Raw genomic sequence first — 14,869 nt, 5'->3', positions numbered from 1 at the left:
ACCCGTGAAGGGTTTCTTTTTCGCCATTCATTATCACTTTCACTGGTTCTATAAGAAGAAGAAGAAATCCAAAATGTACAAATCTAAGCTTCATCAATTCTGTCAACAGAACCTATGGAAACTTCCAGAGTATTCGAATTCAAAGGATGGTCCAGATCACAACTCGTGTTTCACCACCACTATCACCGTTAACGGCGTTAGCTTTCAATCTTCCACTCCTTGCCGAACTATTAAAGCAGCTCAGGATAGCGCCGCTGAGGTTGCTTTGAATCATTTATCTGATTCCGGTTCTAACTCTGAAGCGAATGATAATTCTTTGTCTTCTGGTATACACTTATTCTGTTGATTCAAGTAAATGTCCATTCATGTCTTCCATTGATATCTTAGGAATTTGATTCTGGGTTTAGTTTTTTATTATGAATTTTGTGTAGTATACTTGAACTCTACTTGGAAGAAGGAGAATTGAAGAATTAAGTTAGAGAAGATAGCAAAGAAGGTAGAAGAAATACCTCTTTTCCAAGGTTCAATTAGAAACAGCAAAACAGGCTAACCCTAATCTAGTAATATTACTATTGAGTCCTTATACCAGATTTTGCTAATCATTTTCTTGGCATTTTGAATGAGATGGTTAGTTTCTCTATCCTTTTTTTTTCTCGAATAAACCTGTCATCACTTGTTTGGGGAGTTAGTTCTTGTTCCATGGTTAATTAATGGAGATGTAATGTGACTTAATGGTGGATAAAATTGAGTCGAAATTTTCTTGAAGATGCAAAGTATCCTGTTATGCATTAGTTAGGAGATGAATCAAATACACACGCTTAAATTAAGGGTACAATTGGTATTCTTGATTAGTTTTGTTACTCTTGTATATGGTTGTTCTATTGATAATATGAAATAAATTCATATGTTAAGCCTAGAAGAACTGAGTTTGTAATAAATTATTAACTGATTCTTATGATAACTCGTCTCAAAATTTACATAATAGATAAGGTTGGAGATTTTTTATGGTTATATTTTGACATCTTTACGATTTCCTTTGTATTGTTTTTGCATTTCTCACTGCTTCACAATATAGATTGGAAGCTGAATTGAATGAATATACAAGCATACACGGGAAATGTGATGCAAATTCCTCTTAACCCCTTCAGGAGTAAAATACAACAAAAAGTCTCTAGGTTAGAATATTTGAATGAATTCACGTCTTTCCTTGTAGCAATTTGCAGCTTGTTTACATATTGCGTGGTATTCTGTAGTTTGATACTCGGGTTTGAGATATATGATGATTTAATAAAATTGAAAAAACTATCCATAAACCATCTATTTTATTCAAGATTTATTGGTTAAGAGCATTCTGTAGAAGGTAAAAGTTTAATGATATTTGAGATTGGGATATTTGTTTATAATAATTAACTTTTTTTTGCACAATTTTACTTTTATGTATCTTTTGTAATACATTTGGCTTAGCTCATTTCTTGCACTGTGTATATTTGATTCGTATATCACGATTTATGCAACAAAATTCCATTTTGTGTAACTCTATTTTTCACGATAACTCTATTTGTTTGCAAAATTTGTGTTAAAGGTTTTTTAAAATTAACATAATAATACTTTATAATATGTTTTAGTCCTAGTTTGTCTTTGTGGTCTTCATTGGAGTGAACATTAACAAGCTAAATGAAAAATGCTAAGATTGGAGATTTTTTCTGGTCATATTTTGGCATTATCCTTATTATTAATTTTGCAGCTCTCCCTGCTTCACAAAATGGATTGGAAGCTGAATTGACTATACAAGAACACACGGGAAATGTGACTCAAAGTCTTCTTATCCCTTCAGGAGTAAAACGCAACAAGAAGTCTCAAGGTTGTGATGAATTCATGTATTTCCTTGTAGCAATTTGCAGTTTGTTTACATATATGTATTCACTAGTTGATACACGGGCTTGGGATATGTGATGATTTATTAGAACTGCAAAAACTATCTAGAAACCATTATCTATTTTATTCACTCTTTATTGATTAAGAGCATTGTGTAGAATGTAAAAGCTTGTATTTCTTAATCCAATAGTAAACTGTTTTCAATCTTCTACCTATTTGATTTAAACTCTAACTAATTGCTATACTGCATCTCATTCTTCTAACCGTAATATGATTTATTTGAACATTTTGATTACAGATGGACACCATTGGTACAAACATCGACTACAAATATATGCTCAAAAGAAAAATATAGATTTGCCTGGATATTCATTTGAGCGTCAAGGTCCTCAACATGCTAGTCGTTTCAAGTGTAAGGTTACTGTTGGTGGACAGTGTTACGAGAGTACAAATTTTTTCGTCACTCTAAAAGAAGCTCAAAATGATGCAGCAAAGATTGCTTTCGACCAAATTTCATTAAATGAAGATCAGAAGGTTATTCTTTCAGATTGATTTGATATTTCCTATCACACAGTTTGTAACGTTCTTGTCTTACTTTTAAGTTATTTGATGTGGAATTTACAGGATGATTTTGTTCTTCATAAAAATGCCTTGCAAGAATTGGCTCACAAAAGAGGCTTCTTGAGTCCAAGTTATACGACTACAAGTTGTGGTCCAGGTCACGCGCCTACTTTCCTTGCAACGGTGTTAGTAGATGGAAAAATGTATCAAGGGGTAGCTGCGAAAAGCAAAAAACAGGCTGAAGTCAACGCAGCAAAGTCAGCATATGATTCACTTAAAAATGGTAAGATTATTTTTCAAATAGTTGCAAACGAGTTTATTTTTTTAGCAAGTCTGGATTTTCAAGCATGTTGCTTATGTGAAATACAACCAAAGTTGCATAAGCTTACCTAAATTCATAATCAGACCAACAGTTTTGTAAAGATGTAGAGGTTTAGGTCTTCCAAGCCAATACCTATAATCCCTTTAGATTTTGTCTCTAATTGCATAACGAGATATACTAGAATATTTATATAGTTTTGTGACCTAACCCCATGTGCCATTGTACAATTTTGTTTTTAAATATTAAAGTTTGTTTTAATAGCGTTTTCGCAAATGCGACTTCAAATATATATTGTTATACTAAGTGTTGAACAAATTACCTGAATTCAATCATCAAGCCAGACCCAGCTCCAAAAAAGTGTTTTCAAATGGTTTGTATACAATTAATTAACATATACATGTATAAAGTATAAACATGTTGAATTAGTCCAACAATTTGCTTGCATAAAAGTCAGTTTTCATTTATTTTTTCTTTTTGAAATTGACCCTGTTTTGATACTATTCCTTATCTGAAGATAAATGTTTTGAAAGAAAAATTTCCAACTATTTGTACTTGTTGTTATTTATATTTAAATTTCAACAGGAGCATTGCACTTAAATGAACAACATCAGCCTATAGCTCTCACCGAGGAGAATCTTCAAATGGGTATTTATTCACAGATCTTATCGTTTTTTGTCATCATAAAGTGTGCATTATTATGAGATGAATGATGTTCTTGCTTTTTTCATTTTGTAAAGCTATAAAGTGTGAAACACAACTAGAGAGCAAAGAACCGGTTCCGAGCGAGCCAAATACCCAAACTGCTGCCGATAATGGTAAAGCTATAATGTGTGAAACACAACTAGAGAACAAAGAACCAGTTCTGAGCGAGCCAAATACCCAAACTGCTGCCGACAATGGTAAAGCTATAATGTGTGAAACACAATTAGAGAACAAAGAACCGGTTCTGAGCGAGCCAAATACCAAAACTGCTGCCGACAATGGTAAAGCTATAATGTGTGAAACACAACTAGAGAACAAAGAACCGGTTCTGAGCGAGCCAAATACCAAAACTGCTGCCGACAATGGTAAAAGGCCAAGGAGCCCAACACAATGTGAAAATGTGTATGTATCCTTCACACACTTTTACTTTTTTTCCCTCATCCGGGTCGATATTTACCTTGTTTTGCTATAAAATTCTTATGTCGACTCTACATATCAGGCTGCAAGCTAGAAAAGAAATGACCATTGAGAGGCCTCTTCATAAGATTTTGGTGTATTCAAGTCAAAGTCCAAGGCCAAAGGTCCCTAATTTGGAGGGAAAGTGACATTGCTAATGGTGACTTTAAAGATGAAGAAAAGTGTTAATATATAGTATGTTGATGGATGCAAACTCAATTAAGGTGTTGTTTGTTTGTAGTAAATGATAATGTTCTTAAGCTAATGACTTGCAAACTCTTAGTATGTTTCTAGGCCTCATTTGGTTAGGGTATGTTATTGTTGTTACTATAATCATAAGATACTCCATCAATGTTTTAATTTACTATAGTGTAGAGTATAATGATAAATGAACTCATTGTTATTTGGGGGGTAAGTACTTGAGTTGTTTTTACTATGAAGTAGGATTATTTTTAGTTTATTTAATATATTTGTAAAAATAAATAAAATTAATTATCTTTCATGATTTTTTTGTTTTTTCTTACACATTGTATACAAAGTTAGGTCGTTTTATAACAGAGAAGGATGCGAGAGCTTCTTATAGAGATATCTCTATACGAGGTATTGAGGGATATTGTGACGGCAACCCTGAACAGAATTAGAGTCTTTGCAAAAAATCTCATAGGAAGAAGTTACTTGAACTTTTTTGAAAGCGCATTAAAAGATTAAAGATGTAAATGAATGTCTTTTTAATTATTGTGTTTCCTTTATTTAAAATCAAGTACAGGGCATGTCTAGCTTAATTAAAAAACTCATTTTTTTTTTAGTTTTCTTTAATGAAAAATATCATATTTATCTTTTTTTTATTATTATTATTTCAAATCTTTCTTTTAACATCACACATTTTTGTAAATCATCTATATTTTTTTAATTTTCTCAAATCTTTAACATCGCACAATTCAGTCACCTTAGACCATTTGAAATTAGTAGATCTCACAAAATTATTAAATTAAAAAAAAGTATGTCTAAAACATTTGTAAATATTTTTATTTTTAGATGTGATAAATTAGTTTAAAAAATGATAATCATAATACAATTTAAAATTTGAACACTTTTATTATAAAAAATGATTAAGTGAAAACAATTTAAATCTCTAAATAAATAAGAGAATTAAAAAATTTGAAGAGACAAGTCAACTACAAAATTTGAAAAATATATATATACAACTATAATTTATACTTCATTTTTAAATAAGTAAATGAGAAATATAAAAAAAACATTGTTGAGAATGATTTTTTTTAAATAGAAAAAATAGAGATAAATAAAAAGTAAATAAAGTTTTATGGGTCATTTTATGAGTAAATAAAAATTTGGAAATTCTCCCTTTCTATTTTTTATTTTTAATCCATTCATGACACGTACTCTCTTAAAAAAAATCCACTTATATAATTACTCATGTATAAATGTGAGATAATACACACCCCTAATACACACCCCTAATAATATATAATTATATGTGGTATTAACTTGAAGCTAACCAACAATATTTCATGTATATCTCTTAAATCTTATTTTTCAAATATATTTTTACATTTATTATTATTATTATATATTTATATTTAATTATAACATTTTAATTATAATTCATTGCAATATTATAATTGTGTATTAATAAAATTATATATTATAGATATTTAATTATTATTACTCTTTTGTTTCTAAATAATAAACAAATATTATTCAAATGAATTTATATTTTGACAAATAAAGTGAAAATATATAATAAATATATATATATATATAGAGTAATAAACCTTCTATATTAAATCGGGTAGATATTTTTTTCTTTGGGAAATTTAGGTACGGATTGGAATCCGAGTTAGGTTGGACTTAAAATCATAACGATAAAATTATGTATAAAATGAAAATAGATAAAGGTAAGTTTATCTTTTAAAAAAAATAAAAAAATAGTGTATTAAACTAAAAAAATTACGAAACATTTATGTTTTAAATAAAAATAAATTCTGAGTGGACTCTCTCCATATATCCATCCCAGATTCAATCTATAATAGACAAATTAAGAAATTAAAATTTGGAAGACTTGTTACTTAATTTAATATTAAATTAGACTTAATAATAAATTATATTTTTAAAAGTACTAATAAATAAATATATTTTTTTTTTCAAAACTTAACCCACTTCAGTCAAAAATATATTAAAATGATGAAAAAAAAGTTTAAAAAAGTAGAAATATAGGAAAATAAATATATAAAAGAAACATCAATATTTCCCAAACATAAAAGAGTACGAGTGTATTATTATCAATTTATATGCTAACCAAATTAAAGCAATAGTAATAAAAGATTAAAATATTGTCTAGTTTCTATGTTTTTCTCTCAATTTATTTCTCCTCCTAAACCGTATTCTCAAAACCCAAAAGGTAACATACCAATAGATTTATATACAAAATTTGAACACAAACATTAATTTAATAGTGACTTTTCTTTCTCTCGAGACCAAACATTTTTATCGGAAGAAGACTAGTATAACATCTCACCGTCCTGACCTCGAAAATTTAAGCATTTTGAGGTGGTTCCTATTGTGAGTTGTGACACAAGCCAATTAGATGTTAAACTTGATCAATGAAATTTTCTCAAATCTTTCTTCATAGAAAATGTGAAACTTACAATGACAAGGTAAAATGAATACCTTTTTCGATACCTCTTTTCATCCTCCTCCAAAATCGCATTCATTTTCCACCTAAAACAACTCGAATTCCGAGTTTCCTTCCTGAGAAGTAGTAGTCACATTCACAACTCCTACATTATAGAACTCGGGCAATTGAGGTGGTATAGCGCATCTTATTAAAGCCCAATTCAATCCATCAAAGAAAGGATGTTTCTTCAACTCTGCAGCTCCTCTCTCAAATCCAAGCCTATTCTCAGGTTCCTTTACTAACAGCCCACGTATGAGTTCCCTAGCATGAAAACTCACCATTGGAGTTTCAGGAAACTCGAGGCTCTCGAAAACAACATTAGCTAATGTTTCTTCGTTTCCCAGCCCTTTAAATGGTGTCTTCCCATATAAAAGCTCGTAAATCAATATCCCAAAAGTCCACCAATCAACTGCACTTCCATGGCCATCTCCTTTGATGATTTCAGGTGCTAAGTATTCATGGGTACCTACAAATGAGTTAGAACGAGCATCGGTTGGCTCAGCCACTAACTGTGGCAACTCGGGTTTTGAGTTTTTTACTTTGTTGGATTTTGGTAATAGCCAGGGACCAAAGCATGACACTTCGCATGATGGTCTTACGCAGAATGGGTCGATGCAGTTGGAACCGGTGCATGCGTTGGAGATTCTCGGGGGTTGTTTATATGAAGAAGGAAACTCTAAGAGGGTCGGGTTCACTTCACATCTAAACGAAAGATCGAAATCTGTCAGCATTATGTGACCATCTTCACTTACTAATATATTTTCTGGTTTTAAATCTCGGTAGATGACACCAAGCACATGGAGGTATTCCAAAGCAAGGAGAACCTCAGCAACGTAAAACCTGGACAAGTACAAAATGTTTTATTAAAACAATGAATAATAATAATACATTTTTAAATTGAACCAAAATTGGTGAAGAAGAATATAGTTAAAATTTTCATCTTCTTACAAATGGATTACTATTAGTAAAGCAATACATCATTGAAGTGAATAAAAAGTTATCCTTTAATATCTCTTTATATAACTTTTAACTAGTCACACCATCGACGAATATGGCGACATTGTGAAAAATACGATAAAGTTGATACAAACCAAGAGATAAAAAAAACAAAAAAAAACATTCATAAGTTTATTGTTTATAGAACCATTCAATGAAAAATCTTAAGTGTGTTTGATTAGAGGTGAATTGACATTGGAATTAGAATTGGTGGAGCGATTCAAATTATGTTGTCTATTTAAGAACTTAAAATAAGGGATTGAATTTAGAATTTGAAGTATTATGGATTAAAACAATTATATATATTTTACTTTAAATTCCACTTAAATTCTACCAAATTTCCAAATATAGGAATTGAATTGTAATTCAATGTCAATTCTAATTTCCTTGTCCAAACACAACCAAAAGTGTTTGGTTTGAGGTGAACTAACATTGGTTGGAATTGTTGGGGGCAATTCCAATTATGTTATTTTGTAAAGACTTAAACGAAAGGAATTGAATCAATATTTTAAATGCTTATGTAGTTAAAACAAGTATAATTGCTTAGAATAAGATTTGAATTTTAAGATTTTCCAAACATAGGAATTGAATTGTAATTTAATGTCAATTCTAATTGTAATAATTCGATGTCAATTCTAATTTTTCTTGTGCAAACAAAGCCGGTGTTTGGTTTGAGGTGAACTAACATTGGTTGGAATTGTTGGGGGCAATTCCAATTATGTTATTTATTAAAGACTTAAACCAAGGAATTGAATCAAGATTTTAAATGCTTATGTAGTTAAAACAAGTATATATTGCTTAGAATGAGATTTGAATTCAAGGATTTTCCCAGATATAGGAATTAAATTGTAATTTAATGTCAATTCTAATTTTCCTTGTACAAACACATCATAAGGGAGTGTTTGGTGTGAGGTGAACTAACATTGTTTGGAATTGTTGGGGGCAATTCCAATTATGTTGATTTTTTAAAGACTTACACCAAGGAATTGAATCAAGATTTTAAATGCTTATGTAATTACAACCAAGTATATATTGCTTAGAATGAGATTTGAATTCTAGTTCAATGTCAATTCTTATAGAGATTTGAAATTAGAATCATTCAAAACACATCCTATGATTTGTTGAAAATGATTAGATTTATTATTGACATTAGATTTAAAAAAGTATATGTTTGTCTATAAGAAAAAGTTTCATGTTCAATAATGATATCATTTACCTCGCAGAAGCTTCGGGAAAATATCTTCCAGGCTGCTTCTGTCTTAGAACATGTAAATCACCTCCGGGACAGTACTCCATAACTAAGCAGGATAGATTATCTGAAACAAACTCTGCATACAGAGTGGGAAGAAACGGGTGATCTAACATCTTCAATATTTCTCTTTCACTAATGGCCCTTACCATTTTCTTTCTTCTAGCCAAATAATCATTATCCATGACTTTTATAGCAAACAAGCAGTTAGTACCGATCAATTCAGCAAGATAAACTGTCCCAATATCTCCAGAACCGAGTTTCTTTAAGAGATTGAAGTGTTTCAGTCCTAATCCTCCTCGCAGCTTTCTAACATGCTTGATTGCTTCCCATTTTATGTTTTTCGACATGTGTGGCCTTCCTGTTGTGTTAATTGAACTGCTCATATTACTCTCTTCTTCTTCTTCATCCCGGTTGTTATCATGGAAATCATCACTATTTTCTATGCTTGCATTCTGGTTCACTTTCTTATGATCTTCCAAGCCCAAGTGTTTCACATCTTCCTTCTTCTGATTTGCTAAGGCACATTGGCATTTTTGGCAAAGCAATTCCCCTTTGTTTGGATTGGGGTTAGTGGTAATCATCTTCGGTTTCAAATCTTTCTTGATGATAGGACGTTTTGCCGAGACTGGTCTAGCCACACGTAAAACCTTTCTGGCTGGTCTACTACCCTTATTATTGGCCTTGATTAATGTAGATGAAACATTAGCCTCTTCTTGTAAATTTCCTTTCTGCCTCGGTTTTGGAGGTAAGCTCGTGTGAACTGACGAAACAGATAAATGTTTTTTCTCCTTCGAATCTGTCTTTGATTTTAGAAGACTCTGAACTGGTACTGATTCAGACATGTTCTTCTCAGTTGCTACATTGTTTTCCTCACTTTTCGGTTTTGTCTCTGATAATAATGTATCAGCTTCAACTACAACTGACTTGTATAAACTTGTAATCCTACTGGCTTCTGAAATCCGAGGAGAACATATTGGACTTGACAACCGTTTGATCGCAGCCATTTCTGATGCTTGAGAAATGCATTGCCTTCTAAGTGCATGTTTCAAAGAAGGCCTAGTATCTGGTGAAGGAGGGAAACCTGATCTGAATGATTTCTGTAAAGAATCTTTACTTATGGGACTCGAGACGGAATGATTCAGTATTTGATCCTTCGTTGAAACTTTGAGGCTGATTGCCTCAAAAATCTTATTGATATCATCTTCCAAGCTCTTATTGGAACCAAGCTTAATAATTTGGTGCATCTGTTCATCATTGACTTCAACAATTTCACAGGAAGGGGAAAATGAACCCATTGAGATTCAGCTTGTTTGTTCAAGAACCATGACTACTTCTTATTTGCTGTTCCTATATATCATTCTTCAAAATGTTGATCTGAGAAAAGAAATAGATTAATTAGCTGATTTTGAAGCGATTCTTCTCTTATGATATTTCTAGTTTGATCCAAAATCAGTTTCTTTATCTCAAAATCAGCTTTATAAGGTAAAATCTATTTCACAAAATGGGTAAAAAGAGCCAAATGAGGGAAATTTTGTTTTTACTTCAAACAACAACAGTTACAGAATCATGTAAAAATTACCTCCTTTGCAGAAGCCTCTCAATGCTGGAATATGACAAGAACAACTTAAGCAGCATTCATGAACGATGAATCGAAGTCTGAATCAAACTTCTCATTCATAGAAACTATAACAAACGATAATGTTTATGTTATTTTTTCATTTAGAGAAAGAAAACTATATTCATCAATAATCTTATTGAATTCAATCTCCTCTAGTTAAATTATAAATCAAATCAAATCAATATAATAAGTTCAGTCATAGAATCAAACTTCCAGCTATGAACCTAATCATATCACAAAATCAAATACTTACATAAACAAACTCAACAAAATTTCTATAATAGCAACTCTAAGATCCATATTACAATCAGATTTTTGTTGACAACAGTTACGATTCTAGTGTCTGTTCTAATTTTTACCTCTAAAGCTCATCAATGGCTTGAAAAACGAGTTTCAGATAAGTTTATGATAAACAGAGCAAAAATCACAATGAAGATGATGCAGTTTTCGGATTAATGAAGAAATTCGAGAGTGCGATTATACAAATGAAGCGATAACAAAGAATCTCACCAGACATAAGGTTATGATTAATGATCCGGTTAGGTCATAGCAATACTGGATTTGAGCTCACTGAAAGAGAGAGAATGAAAGAAAGAAAGAGAGATCTGATGATTTTTCCATGGCTAGATAGATGAACTGTGTAGTTTTGGTAGTTACTTGAGACAGAATGTGCTATGGACCCAAGCAAGCAGAGAGATGGATCGATCTATGGCGGCAGGATCACCATTTTCAGTGATTTGAAGCTTTGGATTCGCCTTCACTGTTAGTTTTTTAATTCATTTCTTCATAATACTCTATTTAGCTTTTGTCAATCACAGCAATAAAATATTGATCTTAATTTAGTTTATTTTACTAACTCGATTCATTTACTCTTAGCAATGGTTACTCGGTTGGTTGAAACCAGGTATTAATTTATACGAGTCGTGTTACAGGGTAACGAAGTTGAAAAACAAAATCACGAATCTGACATCGTTTATCACTTGTGTATGAAAAAGAAAGAAAAAATATAGTCATATTCTCGATAAAAATTTCTCGAATATGGTCATTTTCCCGAACATTACCTTTTTTTTATTACAATTCTTTTTAGACATAAATTTTTTTATTTATTACAGATCATGTCAAATTTCGTGATCTTACTCATTATATTTTCATTGCGTAAATCATTTCTCATTATATTATATATATATATGGTTAATAGTTAAATTTATTTTTATTTTTATTTGTTCATTAAAGTTATTTAGTCATTAGATTAAACTTATTTGATAATTTGTATTGTTATGGATTTGGGTGAGGGTGATGATTTAAATACTTTAATTATAAAATAATTGTGCACATTATTCTTTATACTATTCAATCATTTTATAAGGAGGGTGTCAATAATTGAAGTTGATATAATTGAGACTCATAGATTTGTAATGATTTAAAAGTCTTAAAGTTATAAGGCTAGTTTGATTTTAAGTTTTATATAAATTTGATATTTATCTTATTAATTATTCTGATCATTTGAGTTACTTAATGAGTTTTATACTTTTATATTTATGTTTTGATTTATTTAAATAAAATACTTTTATTTCTTAAATAAATAAGATCAATATTTTCTTAATTAAAGAATTTAAGGCAATTAATCAAACTCTTTCCCATACCATGTCATTAACACTATTAATATTGAATATTAAAATGATAAAGAAGTATAATCACACTATTAATATTATAATCTATATATATATAATGATGCTTAATTTTTAAAGTGTCCGGATTGCCGGGTCGAGAGCTGTGGTTAATTTGGATACTTGGGTCGGATTGTGGGTTTACCCGTTTTTAAATTTAAAACGGTTAAAAATAAAATTAAAAATGCTAGAGGTATGTTTCGAACTTGTAACCTAACAAAACGAGTACAACTCTTTAACCAACTAGGCTACAAAGACTTTATATTTTAAATTCAACACCAAATTTGATAAACGCGGGACGTTTTAACATTAATATAAGTTCAACTTTGCAACTAACTAATCTATATATATATATAATGATGCTTAATTTTTAAAGTGTCCGGATTGCCGGGTCGAAAGCTGTGGTTAATTTGGATACTTGGGTCGGATTGTGGGTTTACCCGTTTTTAAATTTAAAACGATTAAAAATAAAATAAAAAATGCTAGAGGTATGTTTCGAACTTGCAACCTAACAAAACAAGTACAACTCTTTAACCAACTATGGTACAAAGACTTTATATATTAAATTCAAACACCAAATTTGATAAATGCAGGACGTTTTAATATTAATATAAGTTCAACTTTTTAACTAACTAATATATAATAATGTGGAGTAAATGGATACTTGGGTCGGATTATGTGTTGACTCACCCATAAATTTAAAACGGTTAAAAATAAAATTAAAAATGTTATCCGCAATTATTTTCACGGTTTTTTATATTATTACTCGTGCAAATGCACGGGCTAAATGCTAGTTTTATTTATTTTGGTTATAACATAAAACTTATAGATACTCATTTTCAAACACATTAAATTGTTGTTTAAAAATAACTCATAACTCTTACTGTGGTAGATTCAAGTCCGGTCCCAAAGTTTGTGGTTCCTATTAAATTTTTTTATTTAACTATGTTATATTAAAATATATAATAATATATAATATTTTGTATTTAAATTAATAAAAATAATATATTTAATTGGTTAAATATTTTATCAATGTTTCTAAAGTAAAACCGTTTTTTAGGGCCTAATATAGCTCATCTCACCCTTGGCCGGCCTAAAGATGATAATTTGAAACTGTTCCGCGGTAACTAAATCGAATTATCCCATTTAGGGAGATTTTTTTCCGGTTTGACTGGTAGTTGATCGGGGATGGGTCGAGATGATATTTGTGTCCCCGCTCCGATTTCACCATGATTCACTCTCGAACATTATAAACACAATTAAATATATAAAATCACCGATATATTTAATTATTCATTATATTTTATAAAAAAAATTAAGTTCATTTCTTTATAATAATATAAATTTTTAATATATTATAATATATATTATATTAAAAATATGTTTATATAATTTTAATTTTTTTTAAATATGATATAAACAGTATTTCACGAGAATTCTTCAAAACCAAACAGGTGAGGATAGTAATAAAAAAAATCTCTGAAGTAAAATGAGGCGGAGCGGATAAATGAATTATCCGCCCGAAACATCCCATTCTCGTCTCTAGACTTAGTAGAACAAGAGAATTTTTTATGTTAAATATTACAATTCTAATAAGGTTTTGAGGGAAAGCATTGTATAACTTTCTAAAATTTAAAAATAAAAATTTAAATTAGTTTCATAAAACAAGAATGATAAGTTTATTTTGTTTTAGAACAAAGCTCCATCAACAAACTTCATTTATGTGGAATTTTGAATAAATGAAAACAACCAAATTTAAAGAACAATACTTTATATTAATATAAGCAAGCATCCTTCATTCAAAAAAATAATATAAGTAAGATTACAATAAACTCAATAAATATATAATAATAACTTCAATGTCTCAATCTGGTTACTAAATATGTAATAAAGGTCCATAAGAGGATTGATACATCTACATTTTTTGATTTTTTTTTGTCACAAGCAATAAATTCTAAGCTTAAAAACAACTTTTTAGTTTTTACCTTGACTTGTTTATTTTTAGGATTTTTTTGAAAAATGTCAAAAGCATTTAGAAATTTACAGAAAATAAACTAAACAATAGAGTAGAAGTAGGGAAAAAAAATTAAATGGTAAGATAAAAAAAATTCAACCCTTACAAAATAAATCCCTTTTTTGAATATAGATTATTTTGTAATAATCTTTTTTTTTTGTTTTTTAATATTGTTTGATGATTTTTTTTTGTTAGGTTAAATGAACCAAATATACCTATTAATGTTCATGATTGAAAACACCCAATATTTTATTATTTATAATATTTTATTAAAGTGTTAATTTAGATTAAATAATGTTAATTATATATTGACAAATTTAATAACATTTGTTTGTTCATCTCTAACCGAAATTAGTATCCAAAATATTATCAATATTAAAATATTTTGATATTCAAATAATGATTTGGCCAAAATAATTTATTTATTTTTGAAAAGAGACAAGAGATGCACTTAGAAAGTTGTAGTCTACAAATTCTTGGAAAAAAAATTGTTGGTTGAGAAGTGTACTAGTTTATTTGAGTGATCTGAATCAAGTAATAATAGTATAATTGACAATTAAATGAATACTAATGAAATAATAGTTTATTTAAATCATCAAATCGATGGGCTTACATCTCATTCTCACTAAAATAAAACGCATAATAGTGGAGGTCGTGCTAGCCTAACCGGAGAATTAACCTTGGTCACCAAGTGCGACCAAGAATATGAAC

The 14,869-nt window shown here is 29.7% G+C and overlaps 2 protein-coding genes across 4 annotated transcripts; one reads left to right on the top strand and one right to left on the bottom strand.

Annotated features, from left to right (window-relative positions):
- Positions 1-22: 22 nt before the first annotated feature.
- On the top strand, positions 23-4,319 carry LOC124942353 (double-stranded RNA-binding protein 1-like). The gene is made up of 7 exons (XM_047482834.1): positions 23-326; positions 1,745-1,861; positions 2,174-2,409; positions 2,500-2,719; positions 3,341-3,403; positions 3,496-3,862; positions 3,960-4,319. The coding sequence occupies exons 1-7, from the start codon at positions 74-76 to the stop codon at positions 4,063-4,065; spliced, it is 1,362 nt and encodes a 453-aa protein (XP_047338790.1). The 5' UTR covers positions 23-73; the 3' UTR covers positions 4,066-4,319.
- Positions 4,320-6,165: 1,846 nt separating this feature from the next.
- Positions 6,166-11,284, bottom strand: LOC124942223 (serine/threonine-protein kinase KIPK2-like). Of its 3 annotated transcripts, XR_007099667.1 has the most exons (5): positions 10,988-11,284; positions 10,439-10,542; positions 8,824-10,233; positions 6,605-7,451; positions 6,166-6,491 (listed from the first exon to the last, which is right to left on the bottom strand). XR_007099667.1 is itself a non-coding variant. In XM_047482684.1 (4 exons), the coding sequence occupies exons 3-4, from the start codon at positions 10,152-10,154 to the stop codon at positions 6,656-6,658; spliced, it is 2,127 nt and encodes a 708-aa protein (XP_047338640.1). In that variant the 5' UTR covers positions 10,155-10,233; positions 10,439-10,542; positions 10,988-11,284; the 3' UTR covers positions 6,166-6,655. The 3 variants fall into 3 exon arrangements, 2 of the variants coding, with proteins under 2 accessions (XP_047338640.1, XP_047338641.1); XM_047482684.1 differs by having other exon boundaries at positions 6,166-7,451; XM_047482685.1 differs by lacking the exon at positions 10,439-10,542 and having other exon boundaries at positions 6,166-7,451.
- Between the last annotated feature and the right edge of the window lie 3,585 nt (positions 11,285-14,869).

The sequence above is a fragment of the Impatiens glandulifera genome, chromosome 6, assembly GCF_907164915.1.
Source record: "Impatiens glandulifera chromosome 6, dImpGla2.1, whole genome shotgun sequence".
Taxonomy (NCBI): domain Eukaryota; kingdom Viridiplantae; phylum Streptophyta; class Magnoliopsida; order Ericales; family Balsaminaceae; genus Impatiens; species Impatiens glandulifera.
Note: the sequence above shows the minus strand (reverse complement) of the source record. Positions and strands in the feature narration are given on the sequence as shown.